We start from the raw sequence: 25,724 nt of genomic DNA, 5'->3' as shown, positions 1-25,724 counted from the left end.
ATCTTTGTTGACAGCATCTTCGTTAAGGGCAAAAAGGGGTACAAAAGAAAGAATACAGATTATCTGAAATCTTGTTCCTCGTGAGTTTGTTTGTTCTTTTCTACACTGAAAGATAAAATATAAATGTGCAAAATTTTCCCATATAGGATGATGGATCTTCCCAAAGTAGGATAGGCCCTGTTACTGAGGATAGGAATGCAAAGGAAGTAGTAGACTACTTGAATTGAAATATGGGCAAGATTCCTGCATTAGAAAGCATCACTGATTATTGCCTGTATCTACTATTCTGTGTCAAGACAAGGTTTATCAATCTGCAAAAGTGTTTTTCCATGTTATCTTAAAAATTAAGTTCAGCAGAAATGAATAAAATTATTTTGAATAATGAAGATAGGCATTAAATGTTCTTGGCAGTAATGGTAAATTGAAACCTCAGTATTTTCAATGACATTAAAATAAATTTAATACAAGGCTGTTTTTATTATTGTTTTATCTAAATATATATAATTCTTTGTTATATTTTCTTACTGTTTTAACCTTTCAGTGGGATTCATATGGACTCTAGCACTTGTTTATTGTAAAAATTATTTACAAAAATATTTGTAAAATTTTGTAAGCATATCCAAATCAGCAATTTAATTCATCGATATTGAAATGTATGGAGAAATTAACTCATTACCAAGACTCATGGTGGTACATTTTATCAAGCTTTTTTGGGTTGGTAGGCATTTTTAGAATTTTACCATGAGCTTTCTCATTAAACAGCAGCTGTTGTGGACATAGGAAATCATAAATGCCGAAGTTGTTCCCTGCCATAACAGTAATTATAAAATGTTTTAAAACTATTAACTAGAAATAAGCTACTTACACCACAGCTTAGTATCCATATAATGCTAGTTGGTAATATGATTTCTTCATTTTTGAGTTAGTGTGATGTGCAGATCATCCCAGGAAGAAACCCTAGTTTCCAAACTAGAGGGGATGGGTTTGTATATCTGAGAAGCTAGAAAGAAGGAAAGAACTGTTATAACTTAGCTTTATATGAGCATCAGGTGTGTTTTTGGAATGAATTACTAATAAAATACATTTTAAATATTGAGCTAGAACCATTTTGAAACAAATTATGTCTTTATTTCCAGTTATTATTTTAAAGGCGGACAGGGGCTATTGAACTTCAAATAGCAAATTGTTATTTCATGCGTTTTGTGAGTCAAGTACTAGTAAGACTTTATTAGGTCATAGACCAGAATATACACATAAAATCCATCATGATTCATAAATACAACATTAGCAAGGAATTATGGCAAGAGTTCAGCCAGGTTGGATAATATTTGCTTATAGCTGTAGGCAAAATTAGGCAATATTATAGGCAACAGTGGTCCTGTTGTTTGCCAGAAGAAAAGAAATGTACCACTCATCATCTCTACCTGGCAGTTCTTTTATGAGAAATCTAATTAATACAGCATATAAGTCCTATACAGATTATGATATAATAAGACAAGTTGCCCATCCACTATAGCATGGGAATTCCATCAGAAGAGGTGTTCATAATAGAGAATATTTTCTGCCATCGGTGACTGCTAAAGGCAGTATATCAAATCTAGCTAGGGTAATGCTCTGTGAAATCTATAATTTGTTAGGGATTGAATTCAGAATTCACACTATTAAATAGTTTGCTGAACAGGCCATAGTGGCCTGATTCATACATAATGCTAAACCTGAAACAATGCTTTATAAATAATAACAGCTGAGTTAACATATCAGACTAATCCAGAAGTCAGACAAACCATTTTATGGCATATCTCGGTGCACAAATCCATTCAAAATCAGAACAAATTGTATGGAAGAGTTAGTGCTACTTGCCTTAAAATGTTGACTCTGTTTGAAAGATAGAAGGCTAGAATCATGGGTTTCATATGTTACAAACGCACGGGCACACACGCATTTCTAGAACATGATTCCATGGTATGCTTAACTGCTTACAATTACAAGAGAACCCAAGCATCTTGTTTATAACATGCTAGAAATCTTTACAATTCTACCCATTGCTTCTGTCGCCCCACCAGATCTAGCAGGGAGGGCATGCTCTGGGTCCCTTCCATCAGACAGTACAATCTTGTAGGCCCAGGAGTCATGCCCTCTCTTTTACAACGCCTGCCCTGTGGATCAGCATATCTCCAGATGGCCCCAACCCTGTTAGCCTTTCATTCATCCTCCCAGGGGTTTGGACCAGGACATTAGGCAAGCTCTGCTGGTTTGGACCAGTATATTAGGGAAGCTCTGCTTTTATGAGCTGGTTTTATTGTTTTGACCTTGAGCTTCTTGATTTAGATGGTTAAGTGTTGTTTTAATTTTGTACATTGTTGTGAGATGAGCATCCAAATAAATAATGTTATCATGATATATAGCCTTATGCATTTCCTCTTCATGTTTACTCATGCCTCATTCAGTTCAGTGGATCTTATTCCACAATAAGTGTGGGAACATTGAAGTCTAAATGTACCACGAATGTATAATACTTTTGAGAGCAAATATATAAATAATTTGAATGTATGTACAGATCACTTTAGAATGTTCTATGACAGAGAAAGGACATGTAGCAATTGTATGTTTCCAGTTTTAACATAACTTTCAACTGAAAATGAAGTATAATTTCAACATTACTTTTACTGATATACAATAACTTCACATTCTTAATCCTTTTGGCTTCATAATATTTTAAAGATGAAAAATGGTTTTAGATGTGCATGTATTTCTAAAGAGAATATAAATTCTGTAATTAGAACTTAAGATGATGTGCAAGTGGTTTTAGTATCCAGACTTGGATTATTTTCAGTGAATGCAAAACAGTTCCTTAAAGCATTTAATAAAATAAAAATTCCTAAAACGTACAGAGTCAGTATAAGAACCCTAAAATATATGCAGTGTGATCAAGCTTGGATTAAAAGCATCTGTGTTCTTGTCAATAAGGAATTGTGATGAGTTCAGGGGTATTGTATTGATTGTGTATTAATACATGGTATCCTATTGGACCATAAGCTGATTGTTTAGAATGTAAATGAATCTGTTGATGGATCCAGTGACTGATGGCTTAAATTCCAATTAATCAATTGCTTCATCAGTTTCTTAATTCAGATCAAATATCTCTTGAGTGTAGAGAGTTCTTTCACTGGTATTAGGAAAAATTTATGCTTTAGAACTAATTTTCATCAATCTCTTATAAGTGCCAATATGTTTTTTCACATTCCCAAGTGACAACATTATAGCATAAATATTTGACATATAGTTTTCTTCTGAATGAAATAAACAGAATCATTCTCTAGAGTATTGTACTGGCCCTTTTCTACTTGTCATTAGTTAATGATTTAACAGTCTTGCTTCTAAAGGAGCTACATTTCTATTGTATAGCATAAAACTGAGTACTCCTGTGTTCTAAGTCATAGCAAACAAGTTACTAAAACTGCAAAACATAGCGTTTTATGACAATTTCACATACCTTATTTCTCAGTAATTCTTTTAATTAGTACAGTTGACATAGTCTCTTCATTGTGACACTTGTACTAGTTAATCTTAATTTGATTGCCATTAAGAGCACCCTTTCTTGACAACTCTTGTCAATTATACAAAATAAAATCAAGTATTCATAAGAAGACTGTAACAGAATATAGGCAGGCAGATTTAATAATTCAGTTTTGGTTAGGCGTAACTGGATTAGTTGTTGTAGCTAGTGTTCTCATTTGTGAAAAATTTATCAGATACAACATTTGAGAGGCAACAGATGGAATAGATTTTATATATGAAGTATTAACTGCTTGAAAGAAAACGTGTTAGTGTACTTTATTTTTGAAAAAAATGAATGGTGAAAGCTTAGTTCTGTGTTAATTCATTTTTAGATTCATTAATATAACCTTTATACAAAGAAGAACCAAGTCTGAAACAGTCCTACTTATGCCAGAGAGGCCAAGATGAATATGCAAGCAAAAAATATATACTTCCCAGTTTCATCTCTATTTTTTTCCTGAGTAGCATAGCAAAATTAAAAACAACTTAACAAATAGTTGCTAATAATATATATTCAACGTTTTGTTAAACAAGTATCTCCAGTTGAGTAGCGATTGACAGCAAATCTTACTAGTGCATTGTGAAGAAGACTGTTTATAACTCTGTTATGCCTCACAAGATACTCTGTATTACAAATACGTTTCACCTTTATCATTAACCCCTGAACTGAATTATCTTTTGGCTAATACCAGAATATATTTTAGTAAAACTAATATATTTAGTAGAAAAAACAAACCAATCAGAAGTAGGCCAGGGATCACAATCTGTCTCCTTCAAATGTTCCATCTTCTCTAAACAGGAAATTATACCTATTTTATCCTGCAAACCAATTATTATTTGCAAACAATAATAACATGCATTTTACCCCAAGCAAACTTGAACTACCACTTCATATTGTAGTGCTATCAACACATTCATAGTCAGTTATCCAGTGGTGTCTAGCTCTCCCCTCATGTGGTTTTTATTGTTTTAAAAACTGACCAATTACTTGGGATGAAGCCAAGGTAAACAAATGCAGAAAGGAGTATTTTAAAGATTTGCATGGGAATGATTGTGATATGTCAAAGAGTGGAATTGAAACAAATGCTATGAAGGTCAGGGTCCAAGAAAAAGTGATGAAAAAGAAATATTTGCTCTCAGAATGTTGAGAAATGCTAAGGCTGCAGGTGTAGATGGTATAACTAGAGAAATGTTTCTACTTTCAAATTTATTTATTATTATGGTCAAAACCCTAAAATATAAAACATAGAATTGAAAAAAAAAATCTAAAAACTATGAGCCACAATAAGAATATTAATACTAAGTAGGCATCTCACTTATGGATTCTACATAGTTTTGATGTTTCCCTTTTAAAAGGAAAATATAGCAAGAATGAATGCAAAAAGTACAGCAGGGTTAGTTTCCTAAGAGAATGTGTTTTTCGTTTGACAGAATTTTGATTGAAATTATCCAGGAAGTGAGTTATAGAATGAGTTGAGCAAATATGGAATTGACGGTCAGTTGCTGAATGTGTTGAGTGGTATATGATGAAGCGAAAGTGTTTGGGAGAATAAATGAAATATTTAACAAATGGTTTGACATTGAGAAAAGAGTAAAACAAATGTGTATTATGTTCTCTTCGTTTAATGTATTTATTGATAAATGTATAAGGAACGCTTGTGATGTTAGAGGTGTGTTGGTTGGCGACATGATAGTTTGTGTACATTGTATGGAGATGATGCCATACAAAATACTAACGTTTTTTTAAACATACTAATCAGGCTGACAATTCAAATGATTTGTAGCAAATGTTAAATAGATTGTATAATGCAATAAGGAAGATGGATATTAAATGTAATGTATCAAAAACCAAAATAGTTATGCTTGATGGGGAAAATGGAGTGAACAAATGTAATAGATAAAAGATAAAACACCTAGAGCAAGTGGATGAATAAGTGTATCTTGTCTGTGGAAGATGGGAAAATGAAGAAATTTCAAGACATGCAAGTACATTGAGTTAGTTTGGTCATATAGAGATAACGAAGATCAAATCACAAATGCCTAAAAGAAGGAAGAATGAATGGGTTGGTAGGATGGGGAACACCAAGAAAGTCATTACTAGATGGAATGAACTAGATCCTCAAAGGGAGAGAGGTGAGAAGTTTAAAGAACAAAAAGCAGCATATGAATTGCTATATGGATGTGGTGGAAACAGATGGTTTGCAAGAATAAAAAAGTTATGGAAATGTTTAATGAATGGTGTTAGTGTAAATTATATTCAGCTATATTTCCATTTCTTTTCTCTTATTTAATGTACTTAATTTATTTAGTATGTTATGACTTGTTCTCCGTGATTTCCATGACATTGCTTACCCCAAATGTAAGCATGTATGCATTAAGGTCTGTTTAAATGGATATGAATCCAAAAGAATCAACTGCCAAAAAGCGTTCAAGTTCATTCTGACCTAATGTGACTTATCAAATTAGGGTAGGCAAATCTATATCTTAGTTTCTTTTTAATGGTTATATCACTTCAAGAGCACTGGAATACATTAAAATAAACAAACAAATGGTATATTCTTATATGACCTTTGAATCAATAGATTACAGCAAAATATTACAAGTCACTTAATGATAACCCTGCATTTTCATGAGGTTGCTTCTTGATTTGTCTTCTGCTTTCTCCTCTGGAGGTTTCAGCCTGATTAGTATGTTTAAAAAAATGTTAGTATTTTAAGGACTAAGAAACATTAAGGGAATTTGCTGGACCTTAAAAGTGGATCGATATTTTAAAAATGAATTGTTAAAGAAAGATGAAGGTTGCAAGCATGTGGCCCTTAAATCAGCAAATTACCTTCAATGTTTAAAGAGATTTTTTTTTTTCCCCTCAGAAGGAAATAACATGGCAAAAAGAGCCATACTACTTTTTCTGTACTTCCATCTTGCCATTGTTTCAGGGGCAGGGCTCAAAATGCTCAAAAGTTTACAATTGCAGTGTTATGTAATTTAGCCCATTCATTTTAATTATGATGTGCAGAGAGCATAATTAACCCTGTTTGCTTAGTTTTATGCCTAAAGTTTTATTTCTGTGTTTGCAAGCCATTGTCCTTTTGGCCACATTACAACCAAATTTTGAATTAAAAGAGGCCACGCATGGTTGGATCTACTGATAGCTTTTATTGTTACTTGTAAATTCTGAATTTGAGTGGAGCAGAAGTACTGGAGAGGGAGAGATCAACCATTTTCCTGATCTTTGTTTCTTACCTTCAGTCATGCTACTAGTCTTGATAGAAATAAGTACATTACAAATTAAAGCTATGTTGGAAGACAGAAAGATGCTTTGGAACTTGAATTCTTTGAAGCTGTGTTTTTTCTTAAGATTGTGTGGCTGTCTTCCACGACAATCCCAGGAAAAGACATGCTTGGTTTAAGGCAGAGTTGTCCAAACTTGGCCACTTTAAGATGTGTGGACTTTAACTCCCAGAATTCCCTAGCCAGCCATGCTGGCAGGGGAATTCTGGGAGTTGAAGTCCACTCAACTTAAAGTGGCCAAGTTTGGACAACACTGGTTTAAGGAGCTGCAGACTGCTGCTTCATGTGCACCTCTGCAGGCACTGAAGTACCTTTCTTTAATCTGAAGTGCTTCATAGCTTTCTTATAAATGACAGAAAATTCAAGAGCCATCAAAAAAACTTCAACCAAAGGCATATAGTTCCTTCTTATAGATAGAATTAAAAGGGTTTCAAATTTTCTTAATTTCTTCTAAGCTTATATTTGAACATTATGTAGCTGTGAATTTTTGTTTTGTTTTGAGCATATTCTAGATAATGTGCTTCACACGCACTATTCTACATTTCTGCAGAGATAAAACTGAACACATAAATTTAACTCTGATGGATTTGAATTTTGTGTGGCATTCTTCCAACATTTAATTTTCCTGTGTCTTAAATGTGGCTGGGAAAAATCTAAATATCAAGGGACATATGTTATAAAGCAAACATATACATTGAATGGACAATGACTACTTCCTTTTTAACAAAATAGAATAAATTACTGCTAATTGGTTGTATGAGGAATAAATATTGTGGAAAGTAAAAAGTTATATAACAATAATTTCATAACGTGCGTACCATGTTTATTGATTTATTCATTTGTTTGTTTATTCTTTCATTCAATTGTTAAGGCAGCTACCAACTCGCCAACATATGTGGGCTTCAAAAAAAAAAAAAAGATGACCTATAATTGGCGGTAAAAGGTATTTGCTGTTATCTCTTTATTATTGTCTACAACCTCTATATGATAGTCCTGCCTAACCACTAGCAAATAGGAATACTATGGAACCATTTCTGAAAGTAGGTAGTGGGCTTGAAAAGTGAACTATTTCTTTAAGACTAAACTACGCTTGACATTCTTAAGTCTTTCTGACATTCCCTGTTAGTTTTCTTCCCATTTGCAGGCTCATTCTTTTGTAAAGGGAAGAATAACCGGTAAGATGATGGCTTGTATCTGTGTAAGAAAGTAGCCTATCTGATTTCTGGGGAAGAAATGACAAACTGAAGATGGCTTCGACAACTGCAGTAGAATGGAGAGCTGATGAGTAGACTCTTCTTGTCTGGAGAGGACTTGACACCACCCACAAGTACTCCAGATGGTTGCTCCATCGCAAGGAGATCACAAGACAGTAGTTTCCAGCAGGTTTAGAGCTCTGGGAGACAAGGAAAAGCCATCATCACTCAAACGGTGGTCGGCACCTTAATGTACACAGGGTCCGCGTATTTCCTTTTTAATCACTTTCAGAAATTGCTTGTTAACTGCTTTTCAGCTATTAGGAACGTTTGGATCGATGAGTTTTACCACACCGGGTGAGTTTCCTTCAGTCCTTAGCAAAAAATGTTTTAAATACAAGTTTAAGGACTTAATTGGTTTGGGGGGGAGGGGAATAAACAGCAAAAGGGTGATTAGAAGGTTGACTTTGGAAAGTTACAAATGGACTAATCATCCAGATGGATTTGAAATAACAGTTTAGAATTAATTATAAAAATCCTTCCTGTGGGAAAATGCTTTTGTTCTGAATTCTTAAAAAAAAACATGATAGGATGGGACTTTGAAGGTTGGACACTAGAGGGAACCAAGAGGAACTAAAGAATACAGTTAAAGGAGAAGAACATTTAAATTTGACTTACTAATACAGAATGGAGCAAAATATTTTAACATTTGACATATTGAAGGATATTTGTGAACAGTGGACCCAGAAGTTAATTTTAAGAGTTTCTGCCATTATAGATAGACTGTATTTAAAAGATGTTATGGAAGAGGAATGAGTTATACCGGACAAGACTGAGACCGGTCTGAAAGTGAATTTAAAAAAGACAGACTACAAGAATGATATGGAAAAAAATGCTACACTGGATATACAAATGAAACCAGTTGATGTCTTAATTAAAAAGGATATACAAATAACAAACCAAAAGAGTGACCTGGATAACTTTCCTATAATGGATTTGCAAAAGAGACTTGTTAAAGCTTTGAAGAATTTTGTGAGAAGGGACAAAGAAAAAATGAGAAGAAATCAACTTCTAGGACATTATTTGAAGGGATTAAAGACCAAGATTGTTAAAAGTAAAAGGAATGAATATAAAGTTGGTTTATTTGATCAAAGTTAAAATAGATATGTTGTTATCTCTAGTAACCCTTAATGGACTTTTGCTGACTTGGACTGAATGATGAGGCTTTAAGGATTTGTTTATAGATAAGGTATGGGATATGGGAAGAAGAGATCATTTATTGTATTTTAAGAGAAGGTGATAAGTTACTAAAATTGTTTATACTTGTTATGAAGGGGGAAGCCATTTCTTTATATATTTTTTTGTTTATTATATTTTTATTTTTATTTTCTTTATTTTTCTTTTTAATTTTTTATTTTTTTTAGTTTGCATTAGCTTTTATCCTTTTAATTTTAATGTTTAATAAAATTACTTTAAAAAAAAAAAAAGAAAGCCTGTCTTTTCAGATTCTATTTCTTGAAATTATGCAGGACGTGTTCGGAATTGTCCTTTCAAAACCTGTATTTGCTGTTAAGAGAGCAAGCAAGATTTTAAAAATTCCAAACTAGATACCAGGTTAAATAATACCTCTTTGCTTATCAAATAATCTCTCTATGCTTGGACTTCTCATTAACATCTTGCCTGGTTGCCATTGGTGACTAGAAAGTGCCCCCAGGTGGTCATACAAAATTCCTGATTTGCAGCACATTCCCCAGGATGATTCTAGCCTTTTAAAAAATAAATAAAAATCAATCAGACATGCTCAGTTCTGTGCTGATTGAACTCTCATCAATTATCAAGCCTCTCTTTAATGCCTGCAGCTTTCATTTTGTTTTATGAAGAGCTTTGCTGTTGTATCGTTTTTGTCAGCCATGACCCAATAAGTTAGACTAATGATGGGCTACAGTCTTACTGTCATTGACATCCTATAGAACAAAGTGGGACTTACTTATGAGTAAATGTATGTTGGGTTGAGTTGATCTTTGTTTTTGGAAAGAGGGAAAGTGCCATGTGGAAAGTGTAAAAGAACTCTATTTGAATTTGAGCTCCAGCTATGTTAAGAGGAAATGGTGGTTTTAAGACTTTTTATAATGCAGATTTGCTAATTGTCCCTCAGTTGACTGAAAAATATTACAGTAATACACAGAGATTACAGTTCTGTAGATTATTTCGCTGAGTTCTGACAGCCAAGTAATTCTGATTTCTGCTATAAATCCGGGTTCAGAGGAAAGAAAAGTAGGTGGGAAGAAATAAGCTTCACCAACGAACTTGGGCACATTATAGACATACGCCAAATTGGGCAGAAGCTAGTTTTGGTAAGTTAGAATTTCCCAAAAAAACACAGCCATGGGAGGCTTCTAGGAAAAAGTGAGTTTTTTCCAACATGACTTAAAATCTTATAAATGGTTCAGCAGACAGGTTGCTAATACATTTGTAAGGCCAGAACTTTTGTGAGCTTATTTACAAAACTACCTTGGCACTGATTAATGCTAGAGGATTAAAAAGCTGGTTGGCATTGATAATGGATTGGGCTACGAGTAATCACTGATGTAGTATTATTGTAATTAAATGTATGCAGAATGTTATGCCAATATAAATTGCTCTGAGCTTTAAAAATAAGGCTGTATTAATATAATAATGCATATAGTGGTATGACTTAATTCTGTGCAGTAGTTTATTATTTGAATACATACTAGTTTCCACCAGTTGAATAGAATATCTACACAGAAACAGATACCTTATTGTTGTAAATCTTTTAGAATCCAAATTTCCTTTTTAACTGGAAAGCCCTGTTTGGAAAGATAGTTCCCCAAAGCATCAGATAGAAACAAATGAGGCAAAAAAAAATCCAAATGACTTTTCTAAATCTAACGATTTGTATACCACCAAACTTGTGGTAGATAAAAATATTGTTGTCATTAAAAAACTTGATTAGCAGGTGCAGTTTGACAACATATATTGATAAAAATAATGTGTAAATTGTGGGTTGGTTCCCAGTTAAATGCTTTTTAGATACTAAAATAAATAGAATTGATATCCTCTTGATGTCAGTGAGTCTGTTCTGTTACTAAATCAGAATCAACTTTCTATAAATTATAAGTAAAAAAAAAAGTAAATGCATTTGGCATGAATTATTTCTCATAATCTTTGGTATTGCCTATATAATTTTATGCTCTTTAAACTTCATTATGCAAACTTAAGAATTAGTTTATCATGTACATTAAAAAATCTTGCCAATAGTGCTAAAGAATGATTTTAAAGTGTCTGGGTAGGGGAGCATTTTATTGTTTAGGTTTTGCTGTAGTGATCAGTATTGAAAGCTGACTTGGCACAAACTAGTCTCTTTTTCTGGATAAAAGGGAAACGGACTATGAGATAAGTTATTGATGAAATTAACTGCTGAAGTGGAGAGGAAATGCAGCTCGCCGATACATGTCATAGTGTGAGCTCTATTAAATGAATATATGTGCAGTCAACCATTCAGAGGAGCCACACTGGTCTTGAACTGCATTGATCTATAGCATAATTCTAAATGAAATTGATGGATGAGAGCAGTCATTGACAGGAAGGGTAAAGAGAACCATGAAATGCCTTGTATCTGCAAAGTATGATGGAGAATAGACTGTTGATTAGAATATACTACAGGAGTCTAATGTTCTCATGTTGTCTTACACTTATTTACAGTGTGTTCAGTTTCAGTAACTGTCTGAAAAATGCTTGCTCTGGATTTTCTAGAAGTTAATTATTTTGTGCAGACTGTAGTCCATCTTTTAAAAAATAGAAATGTTTTAAAATTTGAAATACAGTACTTATAAAAGTGCCTATCGAATTTTTTCTCTGTTTCTTACGCTCTACTAGAATTAACAGAATTGTAGGAGACTTCAGTAAAAAAAATTTCATAGCTCAGTTTCTGTTTTAGTGGAATCTAAAACATGTAATGTTCTTGGGGTTTTGTTTTGGTTTTGCAATTTCAAGGTTCCTGTTTTATTCGAACTGATCAGCTGGATGGAGAAACAGACTGGAAACTAAAAGTTGCTGTTAGTTGCACACAGAGATTACCAGCTTTAGGGGTAAGCATTGTGGTTCAACATTTTAGTCCTTTCACTGCAGTTGTATAATTATTTGTTTTGGAATTCCTTTTTAACCAACATATATAATAGCAATCTCTTGAAATCAATAAATATTTTGAAACTTTAAAACAGTAAAATAGTGAAATAAAGGGATAAGACATAATGTATAAGTTGTAGCTTCAGAATTTCTTAAAAATATCCATAGACTGTTGATCACAATTTTATTACTTTTTATGACTGTATTTATGGGCCAAATTTAAAGGCCCATTTCAAATATTTTTAAATGACTTCAGCCAATTTCTCAAAAGCTTAACTTTCTGGAGGTATGCAGTATTTGGATCTCAAGTGAGAAAGTTGCTTCAAATCCAGCACAGAGGCATGCTCTATTTGTTGTTAGATCCTTAAAGAAGCCATACATCTTCCTAGGCTTGCATCATTTCCATGTGGTTCCAGGAAGATATTTGTTTGTGGTAAGGAGGCATGTGATTACACCTTGTCACTGGTGACAGGTATGGTAAGTGCACTCACACTTAATCCAAAGTACATTTTCAGCTTTGAATCTGAATATTGCACACCTCTACTTCTTTCCATATATGGCAAATCAAATCCTTAGATCTTTTCGGGGGTGGGAGGTTGGCTCCTGCCAAATGAGCAGAAATGGATGGCTACTAGGAATCTTTTCTTGATGATTTTCTCATCATGTAATGTGTTCTTCAGAGAGTCACATGTAGGCACAAGGTGAAGGAAGTGCTTTTAATTTTTTTTTAGACCTTTTAACTATTACTATTTAATCTCAAATTCTTTTTTAAATTGGGAACCTATTAATTTTTATTTTAATAATATTACTTTCAAACCCTGACTCCAGGATGATTAATACATATAATAAATCAAATCTTTAAAAACTATATAATACAGCATAATTGTTATATCATAAAATATATAAATGGTGGCATTAATTCTAAAATGTTAAAATTAAGCCCAGGAAACAACTGGAAACCAATGCAAACCTTTCAAAGCTCACTAGGTGATGTGGGGCCAATCATTATCTCAGTCAATCTACCCACAATGTTGTTTTAATAAAGGTCGAAGGAGGGAATGCTAACTAGGTCGCCTTGAGTTTTGGAGAACATAAAAGACATAAATCAAGTATTGTTATAACATTGCACATATTTGTTAATACACACCTATAACATCTATGATGTAATAATTTCATTATTGCATTTTTATTACTGTATACCACTTCAGTGATATTCAGAAAGTTGAATTTACAGAGATAAGACAGAGTTGTAGAACTGGTCTTTTAATGGTACCATGAGCTTTATTATATTTTAATTTTTACTAATAATTACAGTGTTTAATTTAGGTGGGTGTAGGCAAAGGATTGGTTTTTCCTTTAATGCATTGGGTCTGTTTTAATATAAAGCTACCGTGAGAATTTTTGTTAATTTGCCTCATATAAATGCAATAAAATAAAGATAGGGCTATTTAAAAAAAAAATTTTTTTTTTGGTATTGGATATTCTGATGTTGTTTTCCAAAACGTATTTTTCACAGTAACATATAGAATGTAATTCTACATACAGAATGTAATAATTTGCTTTGTATAAAACACATTCTTGTTTTATAAATAACGGCTGTTCTTGTAGTTGTAAGCCATCTGAACCATACGGTGAGCTGGGATACACACATTTTTAATGGCCCAGGAGCCACAAATTGTGCAAGATGTTACATCTGTCCATGGTGCTTTGAACTGTTAATTCAAAACAATATCCCTGACATGCTACATGATTAATTTTGAAAGTAAAAGAAACACAGCTGTTCAAAGAAAAGCACCCAAAAGTCCGATAGATATTTTCATCCCCTAAGCTAAAACTAAGGGATAGTTCTTCAGATTCCACCCTTAGTATGTGTTGCTGTCCTGATGTATAGAGTATTAAACAGAAAGCTGGGAAATCTGCCAAAAGAGGAAATGGGCACAGGAATTTCAGTGACTAATTTCCTGTAGATAGGTTCCTTTGAAACAAACTATTTGAAAATACAGTATTCTCATTTGTCTTCTCTGACTATAGTTTTCTAAGAATAGGTGGTCTCATTATCTTCCATTTGATGTATCCATGATTAGAAAATACAAACTAGACCTTGGTATCTGTGGTAAATTTCACATATCTCTGAATTCTGTACATTTAATATATGTGCACGTGTGCAAATGGTAGGCAGTTTTTTATGGAATTATTGTGTACTTATGGTTTCATTATTCACGGTTTCATTATCTGCAGTTTGGCTGGAATGGAACCCTGACAATTAAATAAGGAAATTTCCACAACTTACTTATTTGCCCCAGACATTGGGTTGCGTATGTAAGCCTGGGATTTGTATCATGGCATCACCACATGCATGCCATTTTTGCGTCAATGCGGCTTGCTGAGGACAAGTTGTTTTGTGAAGACTCTTAGAAGGCAGGCATTATAGGAAATGAAATAGTGCTAGAGAAAACTCTGTTAGCTAGAAGTCCTAGGATCTGAATGTTGGTATATTTATTACTATATATTATGACTGCTTTTACCATCTTCACAATACCAGATAATGTACCAAATAAATGAGTGAAGACAATGGCAGCAGCAATTTCCATTCTTGAAAATAAAATTATGCATTTTTATTAAATCCTGTTGCATTGAGTGCTACAGATCCTGGCAATCTGTAGTTATCCTGGAAGTAGTTACTGGTATTTAATAGCTTGTCAAATATCTTCCACGAATTGTCAACATTTGTAAAGATTTTGTGGTTAGAATGTAAAAAGAATGGATGATTTCTGTTTTATAGTAATTCTTGAATGCCACCTGCTGGGCTGCTACTAAAATGGCTGAGAAGATCCTTCAAGCTTATCCCTCTTCCCTAATTCTTTCTTATTGTATTCGGTACAGTTTTGTCCATAATACTGCTACACTCAAAACCTGTCACCAATTTTACCTCTTCCAGTTGTAGAGAATAAAACAGTTAAGATTTAAAGAAATGACTACTACCTTAAACGGAATAAACCATTTTAGTTTTCAGTGCTGAAAAGCTGTGTAATGAATGTCTTAATATATGCTTGGCATAAAACATTTGGTAACATAAATTAGAATTAATAATAAAAATATACATTCAGTGGTCTATAATTATCATTTTGGGAACTCTATTCTGACTAGGAATAGAATTCTTTTCCTTTCCACTAAGAAGTCATAATATATCAGATTAATAAGTATTTTCCAAGTCAGAAGACATGGCTTTCTGGCAGCGCTTAACCCTCAGTGTTGACAATTCAGCTTAATTTTTAATGTTCCTAACTAGGATATAACTCTAGCCCATGGGATAACATTTGACCTTATTGATAAATTGGATATAAATTAGTAAAAATCTTGATTTTTTTTACATAAATTATTTGAACAACAACAAAAAAGATTCTGCTAAACAGTCCTGATTAAAGCAGAAAAGGGTAGAACCAAAGGGCACTTCACCTTATAAACACTGCAAAACATATAAAACAAACAACAATAAGAAACAAGCTTATAAAACAACAATAAGAAACAAGCTTATATAAAATAATGTTTAAAAGAGAAGAAACAAGGATTGTATTGGAGCAGATTAAGCAGTTTGGTTGTGTACTGTAGTTAAAATACTCTGTTCATAATTGTCATTCATTTTCATTTCTGTAGTTTTCTGAAGTAAAAGATTATCTCTTCCGTTATCATAGCCTGTCAGTTCTATCATCAGTGTCGGACTGCAACTTTATCTTCAGTGACATCCAGAATAAATAAACCGGCAAAACTTTAGAGCTTTCTTAAAGAACAGATGACACCATTAAAGATGATCACTACAGATTTTCTTCTCTTCCCAAACCACTTAATGCGATCAGAGAATTAAAATTTCAACAAGTCATTTAATGCTGTAAGAATTGTAACACCCAGGTTAGGTTTCTTGGTTTCATAGTTATATGTGCAATAGTGTGCATATTCTTGAATAGCCTTCTTTGGCCTAAGTGATCAAGTAAATTTATTAGCAGCAATGAGGTCACTGTAATTTTCAATAAATAGTGACTTGCTGATTTATATCAAAAGATCCATAAAGCAGTAAACAATACCATTTACATTTAATTAGTTTTATTGAACCAGAAGCAATTTTATTTGTAATGAACTACATGTTATGATTAAGGATGTATTTTAATGATCTTTAAGTAAGGTGAACAAATGTTGCCCTTGACCTAATAGAGGAGGTTTTTCTATATTATTGATAACTCCAGAGTGATTTCTAAATTATTATTTTGAACTATAGAGGAAAACAGTGTTATTATTGTACCATCTTTTAATTGTTTCAGGACCTATGGAAATACTTAGATGTATCCTTGCAAAATATTTTGCTGAAGTTCTTCATCTTAGATACAGGCAATTACAAAATCATTATTAAAACTGTATATGCTTGTAATATGAAGTGTTGTCAATTTCCCATATTTACATAGAAAGTCTAATTGTTTGCATACAAATATGTATGTATTTCTGTTACATACAAAGTGGCAATGCAAAATAGTCAACACTGTTTTAAAGACTGTAGTTCTAATCATAGTAGATGACCTTAGAAATATAGATGACCTTAGAAAAGAAACATCAACTCAGCAGAGGGCAATAATTCATTTGTTTATTTCAAATTTAGTTGTAATAATGTTTAAGTATGTCATAGGTGCTTTTGGCACATATCTGTTTTTTATAGATCAAAATAGCATTCTCTTTGTTCTTGAGACAATTTTGAGTGCTGAATGCTTTTTTTTCAGATAAAAAAAATGTTAAAGTCATCTTATTTGCTCCCAACAGAACAATTTTTGCAAAGCATGGAGTCTGTAAAGAAAGAAAACTTTCGTGCTTGGCTCACTTCATTAATAGTTTTTATTGTATTATGAGTATGTGTGTGGTATTAGTTTTCTGCCATACTGAGACTCCTATTTTTCTGTGAACAATAAAGCACATAATAGCCTGGATTATCTAAATTGTAGGTGATAACAGATTGAGAAGAAATGAATGATGCAGATATAGGACACCGCATGTGTATTAGGTTCATATGAATTATTTCTCAAGAGGCTGATGAAAACTAACTTTGAAGAACAAGAATGCACTGAATGGAAGCTTGTGTGAAAGCTTACAATAAATGGTTGATGATTTAGCATTAGAACAGATGATTTGTAATGGAAGATGTTGAAATATGATTTGTGCCCTTAAAATATGAATAAAATAATTGGATGAGCTAGTATACATAATTAATTGGAATCTGAAATGAAAGGTGTAGTTAGAGTTACATTCTTTTAAAATTAAATGGAACACATCCACACAAACACACTTGCTTACCTAGCTTCATACCACCTTTAATCAGGCACTTGTGCCATTGCTGTTAAAAGATATTTCAAGTAGACATATATTTGCCATGATCCAGGTATCTTTGAGCATATTAAACTTGTAGACCAAACTATATTGAATGAATGAATATACACAGGAAAGGTCTATATTTCTATATCGCCATCTAAAAAGGGGAGGGGCTCCAGAAACAAGCAGAAGAATATACAATTATAGATCTTTAGATGAGTGCAGCTACTTGTAATCCTGATGAGTCTTCAGGTGGAGTGGGGAAATTTCATGTTGAAATCTCTTCCTAGATAAAGATTACTACTTGCTGGAATGTGTATAAAGAATAAATGCAGCTAGCCATTTACTGTAATGGGCATAGGAAATCCACTGGTCTGCATCTGTGTTTACTAAATTTAAATATAAAACATAGTCAATAGCAACCTAATAAAATGCAGTGTTATGCAACACAGCTTTCACAAATATTCTTATGAGCAAAGTTCACAGTAAAAGATCATTATAGAAAATTCAGTAGACCACTGGAAAGCTCTTGAGATTAACTTCCATGTGGAAAGGCTTATTTAGCCTTTAGAAATATTAAGGCTGTAAACTTAACTGAATAAATTCTAAAGGATTGAAAATTAAAAATCTGAATTAGCTAGAAATATTTTTTCAGGGAAGCTAGACCATGAAAAACTGTTACGAATTAATGAATACCATGTTCTTCATTATGGTTTCTGCAATTGACACATTTAGGTTCTCAATTTGGAAACTTTTAGTGTTTGGGTATGAGCCCCTGTGCACGTTGTACATTCCCCTAGGCATAAATATCTCAGATTTTCTTCAGCTACCATAGCAATTTCACATTATTTCAACTTTCTAAGTTTTAGTTTTTGTAGATACTTGCATGAGATTGGTCTTGTTCATTCCACATTTCTACAAGCAGCCATGGTACTTTACTTTTGAACACCTTATGTAAATGTAATTCTTGCAGGATCAAGTATCATAGTCTCTAATTGTCATGCCTCAGAGAGGAGCACATTGTGAATTGTAAGCATGCCAGGCATTTATAGAACAGACTTATTAAAATTGCTTTTCTTACAAGCAAATGTTAAAAGGCTGCCAATTCTGAGGCAAAAGAAACATCAGCCTTGAAGATTTCAGCTCCCATTTGTCAGTCATATGTACTAATGCTGTAGAGAACCACAGATATTAGTTAGACTATTCCTTGAAATCAGTCAAGGACAGCCTCTCCAGACAAACACAATTTGGCCAATTTAGGTATCAGTTCCATTTCCTCTGATACCTGAGAGATTTAAAGCCCATTGCCCATCTAAGAGGCCTGTGACTTCCAAGGATAACTCTGGGAAGACTGAAAAGTAAAAGATGTATAGTTTAACTCCAAGAATTTCAACTCCACATGTTCCAAGTTGGTCTTTCTTTTGTGGCTGGCTGCCTACTTTGCTTCTACTGTTCAACTCACTGATTCAAGTAAAAAGAGAAGCAACTGTCTTGAGAATCTGTTTCAGAAGGGGAGATCCTCAGTCACATCTCATCATCTCATCCCTCCTCAAGTTTCTGATTCTCTTGGAGTGATCAGGTATGTAGCTTCTTACCTCATGAACAAGATTCTTCAGGGATATTTCTCTCAACCTTCTTCTCTGTCCTGCGTATGTCTCATGGTAGTTTCATTTGCCTCAGGGGCAAACTCTTGGTTTTTCTGTTACCAAAAACCATCAATTTCAGAGATTTTCTGTGTAAAGTAATTTGAATATTCTCTGTACCATTCTCTTGATCTTGAGGAGTATTGCCCAATAGATCATATGCTGCTGCACTTTCTGCCTTGTGTATAGTGCTCGCTCCGTACCTAGATACCTGTGGGTATCAACATTCAGTATGGCTTAGAACCCCTATTGCAACTTTATATCCACTACTAGTTCGCTCCCTCTCATATTTTTAGTCACATAGGGAATTATTCTTAGTAACTCATCACATTGCTACTGTGCTACTCAGGCTGAAGGCTCATCCATGGCATATGGATAGGTTCTCCTATTTTCTGTGCCTCTACCATTGTGAAGAAACTTCTATTAGGGATTTATAAGTTTCTCTAGTGCAGCAAGGATCTTGTCTGGCCAAACTTTCATGAGATGGCACTTCAGAAACTTAAGCCTCTACTTCCAAAACATTTTAGTTGTTTCTGATGCTCCAGTCATTTGTTTTTGTAATCCTCAATCTGGAAATAAAGCACCAAATTTACCATCAGAAGTGATGGTAAACAAATCAGGGCAGTAGAAAACTCAGTTCATTAGCTGATTCAGGATTCAGCAGCATCCCCAATCATCATTCTCATGCTGCCTGTTTTACCAAAGCTAGCAAAGGTTTTTTGGTTTGAAACATCTATGTTGTCTATTTCCAGATATGTGGAAAATGCTTACAGAGGACAGGAAGACAGTGACCAGTTCTTGTTTCAGCACCCATTGTCTAATTCTATTGGAGTATTAATATCTCAGCTGGGTTCATGCCATAAGCAGCAATCAGTACCTGTTGACACGGAAGGGAAGTTGGACATGTTTGGACAAACTTTAATTCTCTTGTACCCTTTTGCTTCATATGACTAATAATCCAAGATTAGAAAATATCACCATTTTCTTTTTAGTTCACCAGCTGAAATATAAATATCAAGTTATATAGGTCTTCCAGACAAAAGCAGAACACTCTTTAAGCAGGAATTTAGTGCAGCTTGTCACGCTGTGCAGTCATCCTCAAAAGTGAGATGGGCGCTTTCACTGGCCTTCTCCACATGCATGGCACAGGCCTGATTTCAGGATTAAAGTTCTGCCCTTTGAAAATGACAGTTTAATCTGCACTAAGTTCACATTTTTGGACCAGATTCAAAAACTGCACTATTGTGCGAAAATAGATACTTCAGGAACAACAGAACTTTTTAATACTGGCAGTATTCTTGGAACCACTTTGACTGTGACTATCAGTGTCCCTGATTGGCCATCAATACAATGAATCCTCCAGATAGTTCTGAGAATCATCTTTTCCACTATCCCAATTTGTTTAATAGGCTTATCTGTGTCCATCTCATAGCCCTAGGTCACAAGTTGGATTTCTGTCAGCTCACCTTTTAGACAGTCATTTAGCCTGATTTCCATTAAAATCAGTACCACCTCATTATACCAACACTCCAGTTAAAATATGATTTAACTGGTCAGTTGGGAGGGAAAGAGTATTCATTATTCCTGATTGTTAGATCAGAAAATACATCAACCATAGAACATCACTACACAAATGATATAATGGGAGTTTCATTTGTTGCATCTGGAGTTCATTCCATCAAGGCCTGCTAAATCAAAGTTTCACTGTATTGCCTTTGTTCCCTCCTTCAGTAGTACTGATAATGAGGCTCTATTAGGTTGGGAGGTTGTTGTTGAAGTCTCAGAAACTGAGGAAATTAAGAGAAACTGCTGTTAGGATCATGCAGAATATGCATTGGGGGCAGGATTCCCAGTGGGCAGGTGGTATTTAGTAGGGGATGTGGATGGGACTCTATAGCCAGCATGGAAGAGGGGAGGACAGGCAGGATATGGGGAAGTATGGCAGGAGGCGGATCATACTTGGGAAACGCAGCCCCCATGTCTTATGCCAGTGTTATGTTTCAGCCCCCTGCACCCAACCCCATTCACTGGTTGCTGGACCTCAGAGGCCCTGGCTTTCAGCTGTTGAAGAAAATGAACCTACCTGAGTTTTGGGTGTGGCACAAGTTGAAAGTCCAGGGGTGAGGGTGGGGTGGTCATGATTATCCAGGATATTCTGGTGGCGATCAGAGGACTGCCCCACAAATAATTGAATGTGAAACTCTGTTTATTAGATTGGGGTCTTAGTTGGGGCTGCTGCAATTGTACCAGCCTCCCTGTTGTGCAGTAACCTTCCTGCCTCAGCTCTTGGACTATAGCCAGACAGGTAGTGGGATGCATCTTGTGGAACCCAGCAAGTGGGCCTTTTCTTTTGCTACACGTGCCCTATGGGATACTGTTCTCCCTGAGATTAAATTGCCCCCAACCCTGCTGGCTTTTTGGAAGGCTCTTAAAACGTGGGTGTGTTCCTGGGCATGGGGGTTGGAATGTCAGAGCCTGTGATATGGTTATTATTTTCTAGATTTTATGTATTTATTTATTTCAAGATTTATAAGATAATTAAGACAACTCAAGATGACTCAACCCAACATAGATTGTGACTCTGGGCAGTGTACAACATAAACACAATAAATCAAAAAGAAGAAAAAACAAATAATTTGGTTATTTGGTTTGGCTCCTTGGCTGTTTATGTTATAAATAACATATATTATGTTGTTATATTGTTTTTAATGTTGTAAGCCACTCAGAATCGTTAGTTGTGAGATGGGCAGCTATGTAAATTTTAAAAAATTAATGAATAAAATCTCTAAGCTCTGGAAGGTTTCAAATGGAGCTTTGCATAAGTGCAAGAGTTCATACATGTGAATTAACAGATTAAAGAACCACAGTAATAGGTAACATCTTGCATATTTCAAACAATTTGTGCATAAATACAGGTACGCATATTAGTTTTGTTACTCTTATACTAGGATTAGATATAAATTGGACATTATATTAAGGACTGCTGTATAGTGTTGGGAATTGACCTAGCAAGAATTTTGAAGAAAGAGAAAAAGTTCAGAGTAGGGATAGGATAGGCTTTATGTTGTAAGGATCAGGAGTATCATTTCCATTTTTATGTCATTCATGCATCACCATAATAAAAATTGATAGGGCAAATAAGCTACCTAAATTGAAGTTCTAGACCCTAATGCTACTTTTTAAATACTTGAGAACAATACATGTATGAAAAATCATGTGAATTATGCACGTAGTACAAGTAAAGTAAAAGCATGTTTCATTATTATTTCTCAAAATTTCAAGTCACTAGTATGTAGAAAATAAGCTTTAGATGAGGCATGGGAAATGTACAGAACTTCCATTCTCCAATTCCTGCTTTATTATTTCTATACAAGCATGATAAGCTAGATGTGAGGGATAGAGAAAATCAAGGCTTTGCTGATCCATCATTAACATACATAGATAATTTAAAATTATGTGTTCTAGGATTTGTTTTCAATCAATGCATATGTTTATGCTCAAAAGCCTCAAATGGATATTCACAGTTTTGAAGGTACCTTTACACGGGTAAGTAGTTACTGTAAGTACTCATTCTTGCTGTACTCGGTGTCTTAATTATCTTAAGAAGAAAATACTTTTAAAGTTGTCTCTGAATAGTCAGAGTGTGAACGGTTAATGTAATTTGGTACCGTTCCATTATACTTTCACCTCATTGTGCATGTGAAACACTTTTCAAAGACTATGGCAACTTTAGAGATGAAAGCTATGTAGGATATGGGTTAGAAATAAATATTGAAGTGGCATTTGTTTTTTATTTCTGCAGAATCATCCATCTATTGATGGTGGTTCACAGAATAATAAAAGCTATTCAAAGAGAATATGATTTTCAGATGCATACCAGATGAGAACCCAAGTTTTACGAAAGCTACACAATACAGATCACAATCAAGTTTCAACCAGTGTCTAGCAATTGCAACATACGTTATACCACAACTGGAAGATGCATTGACATTTTTCAGATACATAAAAGAATGTTAAAAGAAAACTTGTTTATCTTAATTTGTTAAGATCAGGGAAAAGCAGGTGCTTTCATTTAGCAAGAGGCTATTTACCCAGCAGGCTTCTTTGTACCTATTGCTAGTTTAGGGAAGACATGCTCATGTAAATGGATAAGTGCAGTTTCTGATTCGCACACATGCAGATATTCTTTTAAAATGCACTGTTTATGCTTATTAGCATTTCAGGAGGAGGAGGAAAAGTAGGCTGAATTTAATCTCTTTACTTGTCCACTCCACAGCCCTGCCAAAGAAATTACTGGCTTCTGCAGACTCTTTTTTTCTCAGTACTCTTCTAGCCCAATGCTGATTCCAGAAATGAAAGTTAGGTGGGAAAATTGCAATAGAAAAAATAGTTGAGCTTCAACTAATAATTCCCTTAATTCTTTAAATAACCTGTTTTTCACTTGAATGGGGCAGATCCCATGCGTATTTACAGATTTATGTCTGCTATACTCTCATGTCATTTGAATTTCAGTGGATTTTAAATAAAATTGCATATTGCTGATAAAGAGAAATGAGTATGCTGGGAAAGAGGGACAAAATAAAAGCAAGTTTTTTCTGTCTTAGTTACCAGGTTAAGTTTCATAGATCACTTTCTAAAAGTTGCTGTGGGTAGCAATGGAATTTTAGGGTTTATCAGTCTTCTGGGTTTTTTTCCCCAGTGTTTTATTTCCAAAAGCTGATATTTTCTAATTAGGCTGGACTATACTATTGCCAGTGTAAATGTTTCTGTATTAAGTGATATATGCTTCAAAATTTGAGAGTTCAAATTCCCTCAGGATTTCAGAAGTTAATTCTCTTTACCCAGGAGAATTCATTCCCTTCGGCCCAGGTGTTTATTCAAGCTAAGCCTAGAATTTCATTGAAGAATATATTCAATTTACAAAATGTCATCTCAGTCTCAGTTCCCAAATGTATTTTTACAAACAGTAAATATGACTTGTAGATAATGTGTCTTTACTGCTTGTATACTTGCACAGAAGTCTGTTATTTAATAGCCAGAGTCTAGAAACTTTAGGAAATTCAGTTACCAGATTCCCTAATGACACTGAATGTTCCAGACTGCAAGGGAGGCTAGCCTTAAAGATGAGTTTGTTAGCATGCTTTACACAGGTCAGATTTGGAAGTAGAGGAACTAATAGATACCTATATTTGCACATACGAACAAATTCCTGATATAATTGGGTGGGTGTATACCATAGGTAAGCATACTTATAAGAGTTATTTTACAAAGCACAGGAAAAAAATAACGTTTTTTTTTTTTTTAGATTTTTACCATTTATATATATATATATATATATATATATATATACACACACACACACACACACACACACACACACACACATGCATGCATTGGCTGCCCAGCTCAAGTGGACTCTGGGCAGAGTACAAAACTAGGGAAAACTTAAAAACAGCTAAAAACATTAAATCAAACAGACAGCCCAGACTAAAATAATCTAATAGTCAACAAAAGCAACAAAACAAAACAGGGGCCATTGAACAAATAATACATTAACCTCAGACTGGGACCAAAACCAGGTTTTCAAAGCTTTCTAGAACCCTAGGAGAGAGGGTGCCATCCTTATCTCTGGGGGGATGTTGTTCCAGAGGGTGAGGGCCACAACAGAGAAGTCATGCTTCCTAGGCCCCACAAGATGGCAATGGAGGGGACCTGGAGCCGTGCACTTTGCTGAAACATACTGGGCAAGCAGAAACAGTTGGAGATAAGCAGTTTCTCAGATATCCAGGCCTTCTGTCATACATGGCTTTATAGATAATAACCAGCACCATTAATTGCACTCAGAAGTCAACTGGCAACCAATGAAGCTTGTGTAGCAATGGTGACACATGGGCACACCGAGAGGCATCCATTACTGCTTGTGCAGCTGCATTTTGAACCATCTATAATTTCTGGATGGTCTTCAAGGGCAGCCCTCACATAGACTGCATTGCAGTAATCCAATTGTGAGGTGGCCAGGGCATGACCGACTGTCTGAAGGACCTCCTGATCAAGGAAAGGGAGCAGTTGGTGCACAAAATGAACCTGTACAAAGGCCCTCCTGGTCACACCTGCGAGTCATCTTCAAGCAGTAGTTGCAAGTCTAAAAGGACCCCCAAGTTGCCCACCAGTCTTGTCTAGGGAAGTGCAGCCCCATCCAAGACCAAAGATGGTGATGTCCATGACCCAGGGGGTCCAAACAGCCACAGCCACTCAGTCTTCTTAGGACTGAGCCGAAGTATGTTCTATCCAATCTATCCAGCCTCCAGACACTGGGTCAATACATTGACAGCTTCACCTGTGCTGCTTGGGGTGGAGATGTAAAGCTGGGTATCATCAGCATGATACTGCACCCCGAAATGGCAGATGACCTCACCCAGTGGTTGATGTTGAAGAGGAGAAGGGAGAGTGTTGAGCCCTGAGGCACCCCACACATAAGGGGCCACAGACGTGAACTCCCCCCCCCATCAACACCAACTGGAATCTACTAAGGAAGGAGGTGAACCAC

At 34.7% G+C, this 25,724-nt stretch overlaps 1 protein-coding gene across 3 annotated transcripts in view; it reads left to right on the top strand.

Annotated features, from left to right (window-relative positions):
- ATP9B (ATPase phospholipid transporting 9B) overlaps positions 1-25,724 on the top strand; it is a 174,542-nt gene that overhangs the window by 46,393 nt on the left and 102,425 nt on the right. For 2 of the 3 annotated variants that reach the window (XM_088131011.1, XM_088131012.1), the window contains exons 8-9: positions 12,057-12,151; positions 22,643-22,723. In XM_088131011.1, the coding sequence (XP_087987137.1) occupies positions 12,057-12,151; positions 22,643-22,723 (176 nt within the window). The remainder of the gene's footprint in view (positions 1-12,056; positions 12,152-22,642; positions 22,724-25,724) is intronic. The other variant, XM_088131013.1, reaches the window with a different exon arrangement.

Source organism: Python bivittatus, unplaced genomic scaffold (genome assembly GCF_059951505.1).
Source record: "Python bivittatus isolate LINGU-HERP-01145 unplaced genomic scaffold, Pbiv_v1 ctg000840_np1212, whole genome shotgun sequence".
NCBI lineage: Eukaryota > Metazoa > Chordata > Lepidosauria > Squamata > Pythonidae > Python > Python bivittatus.
This window is presented reverse-complemented; position numbering and strand designations above follow the sequence as displayed.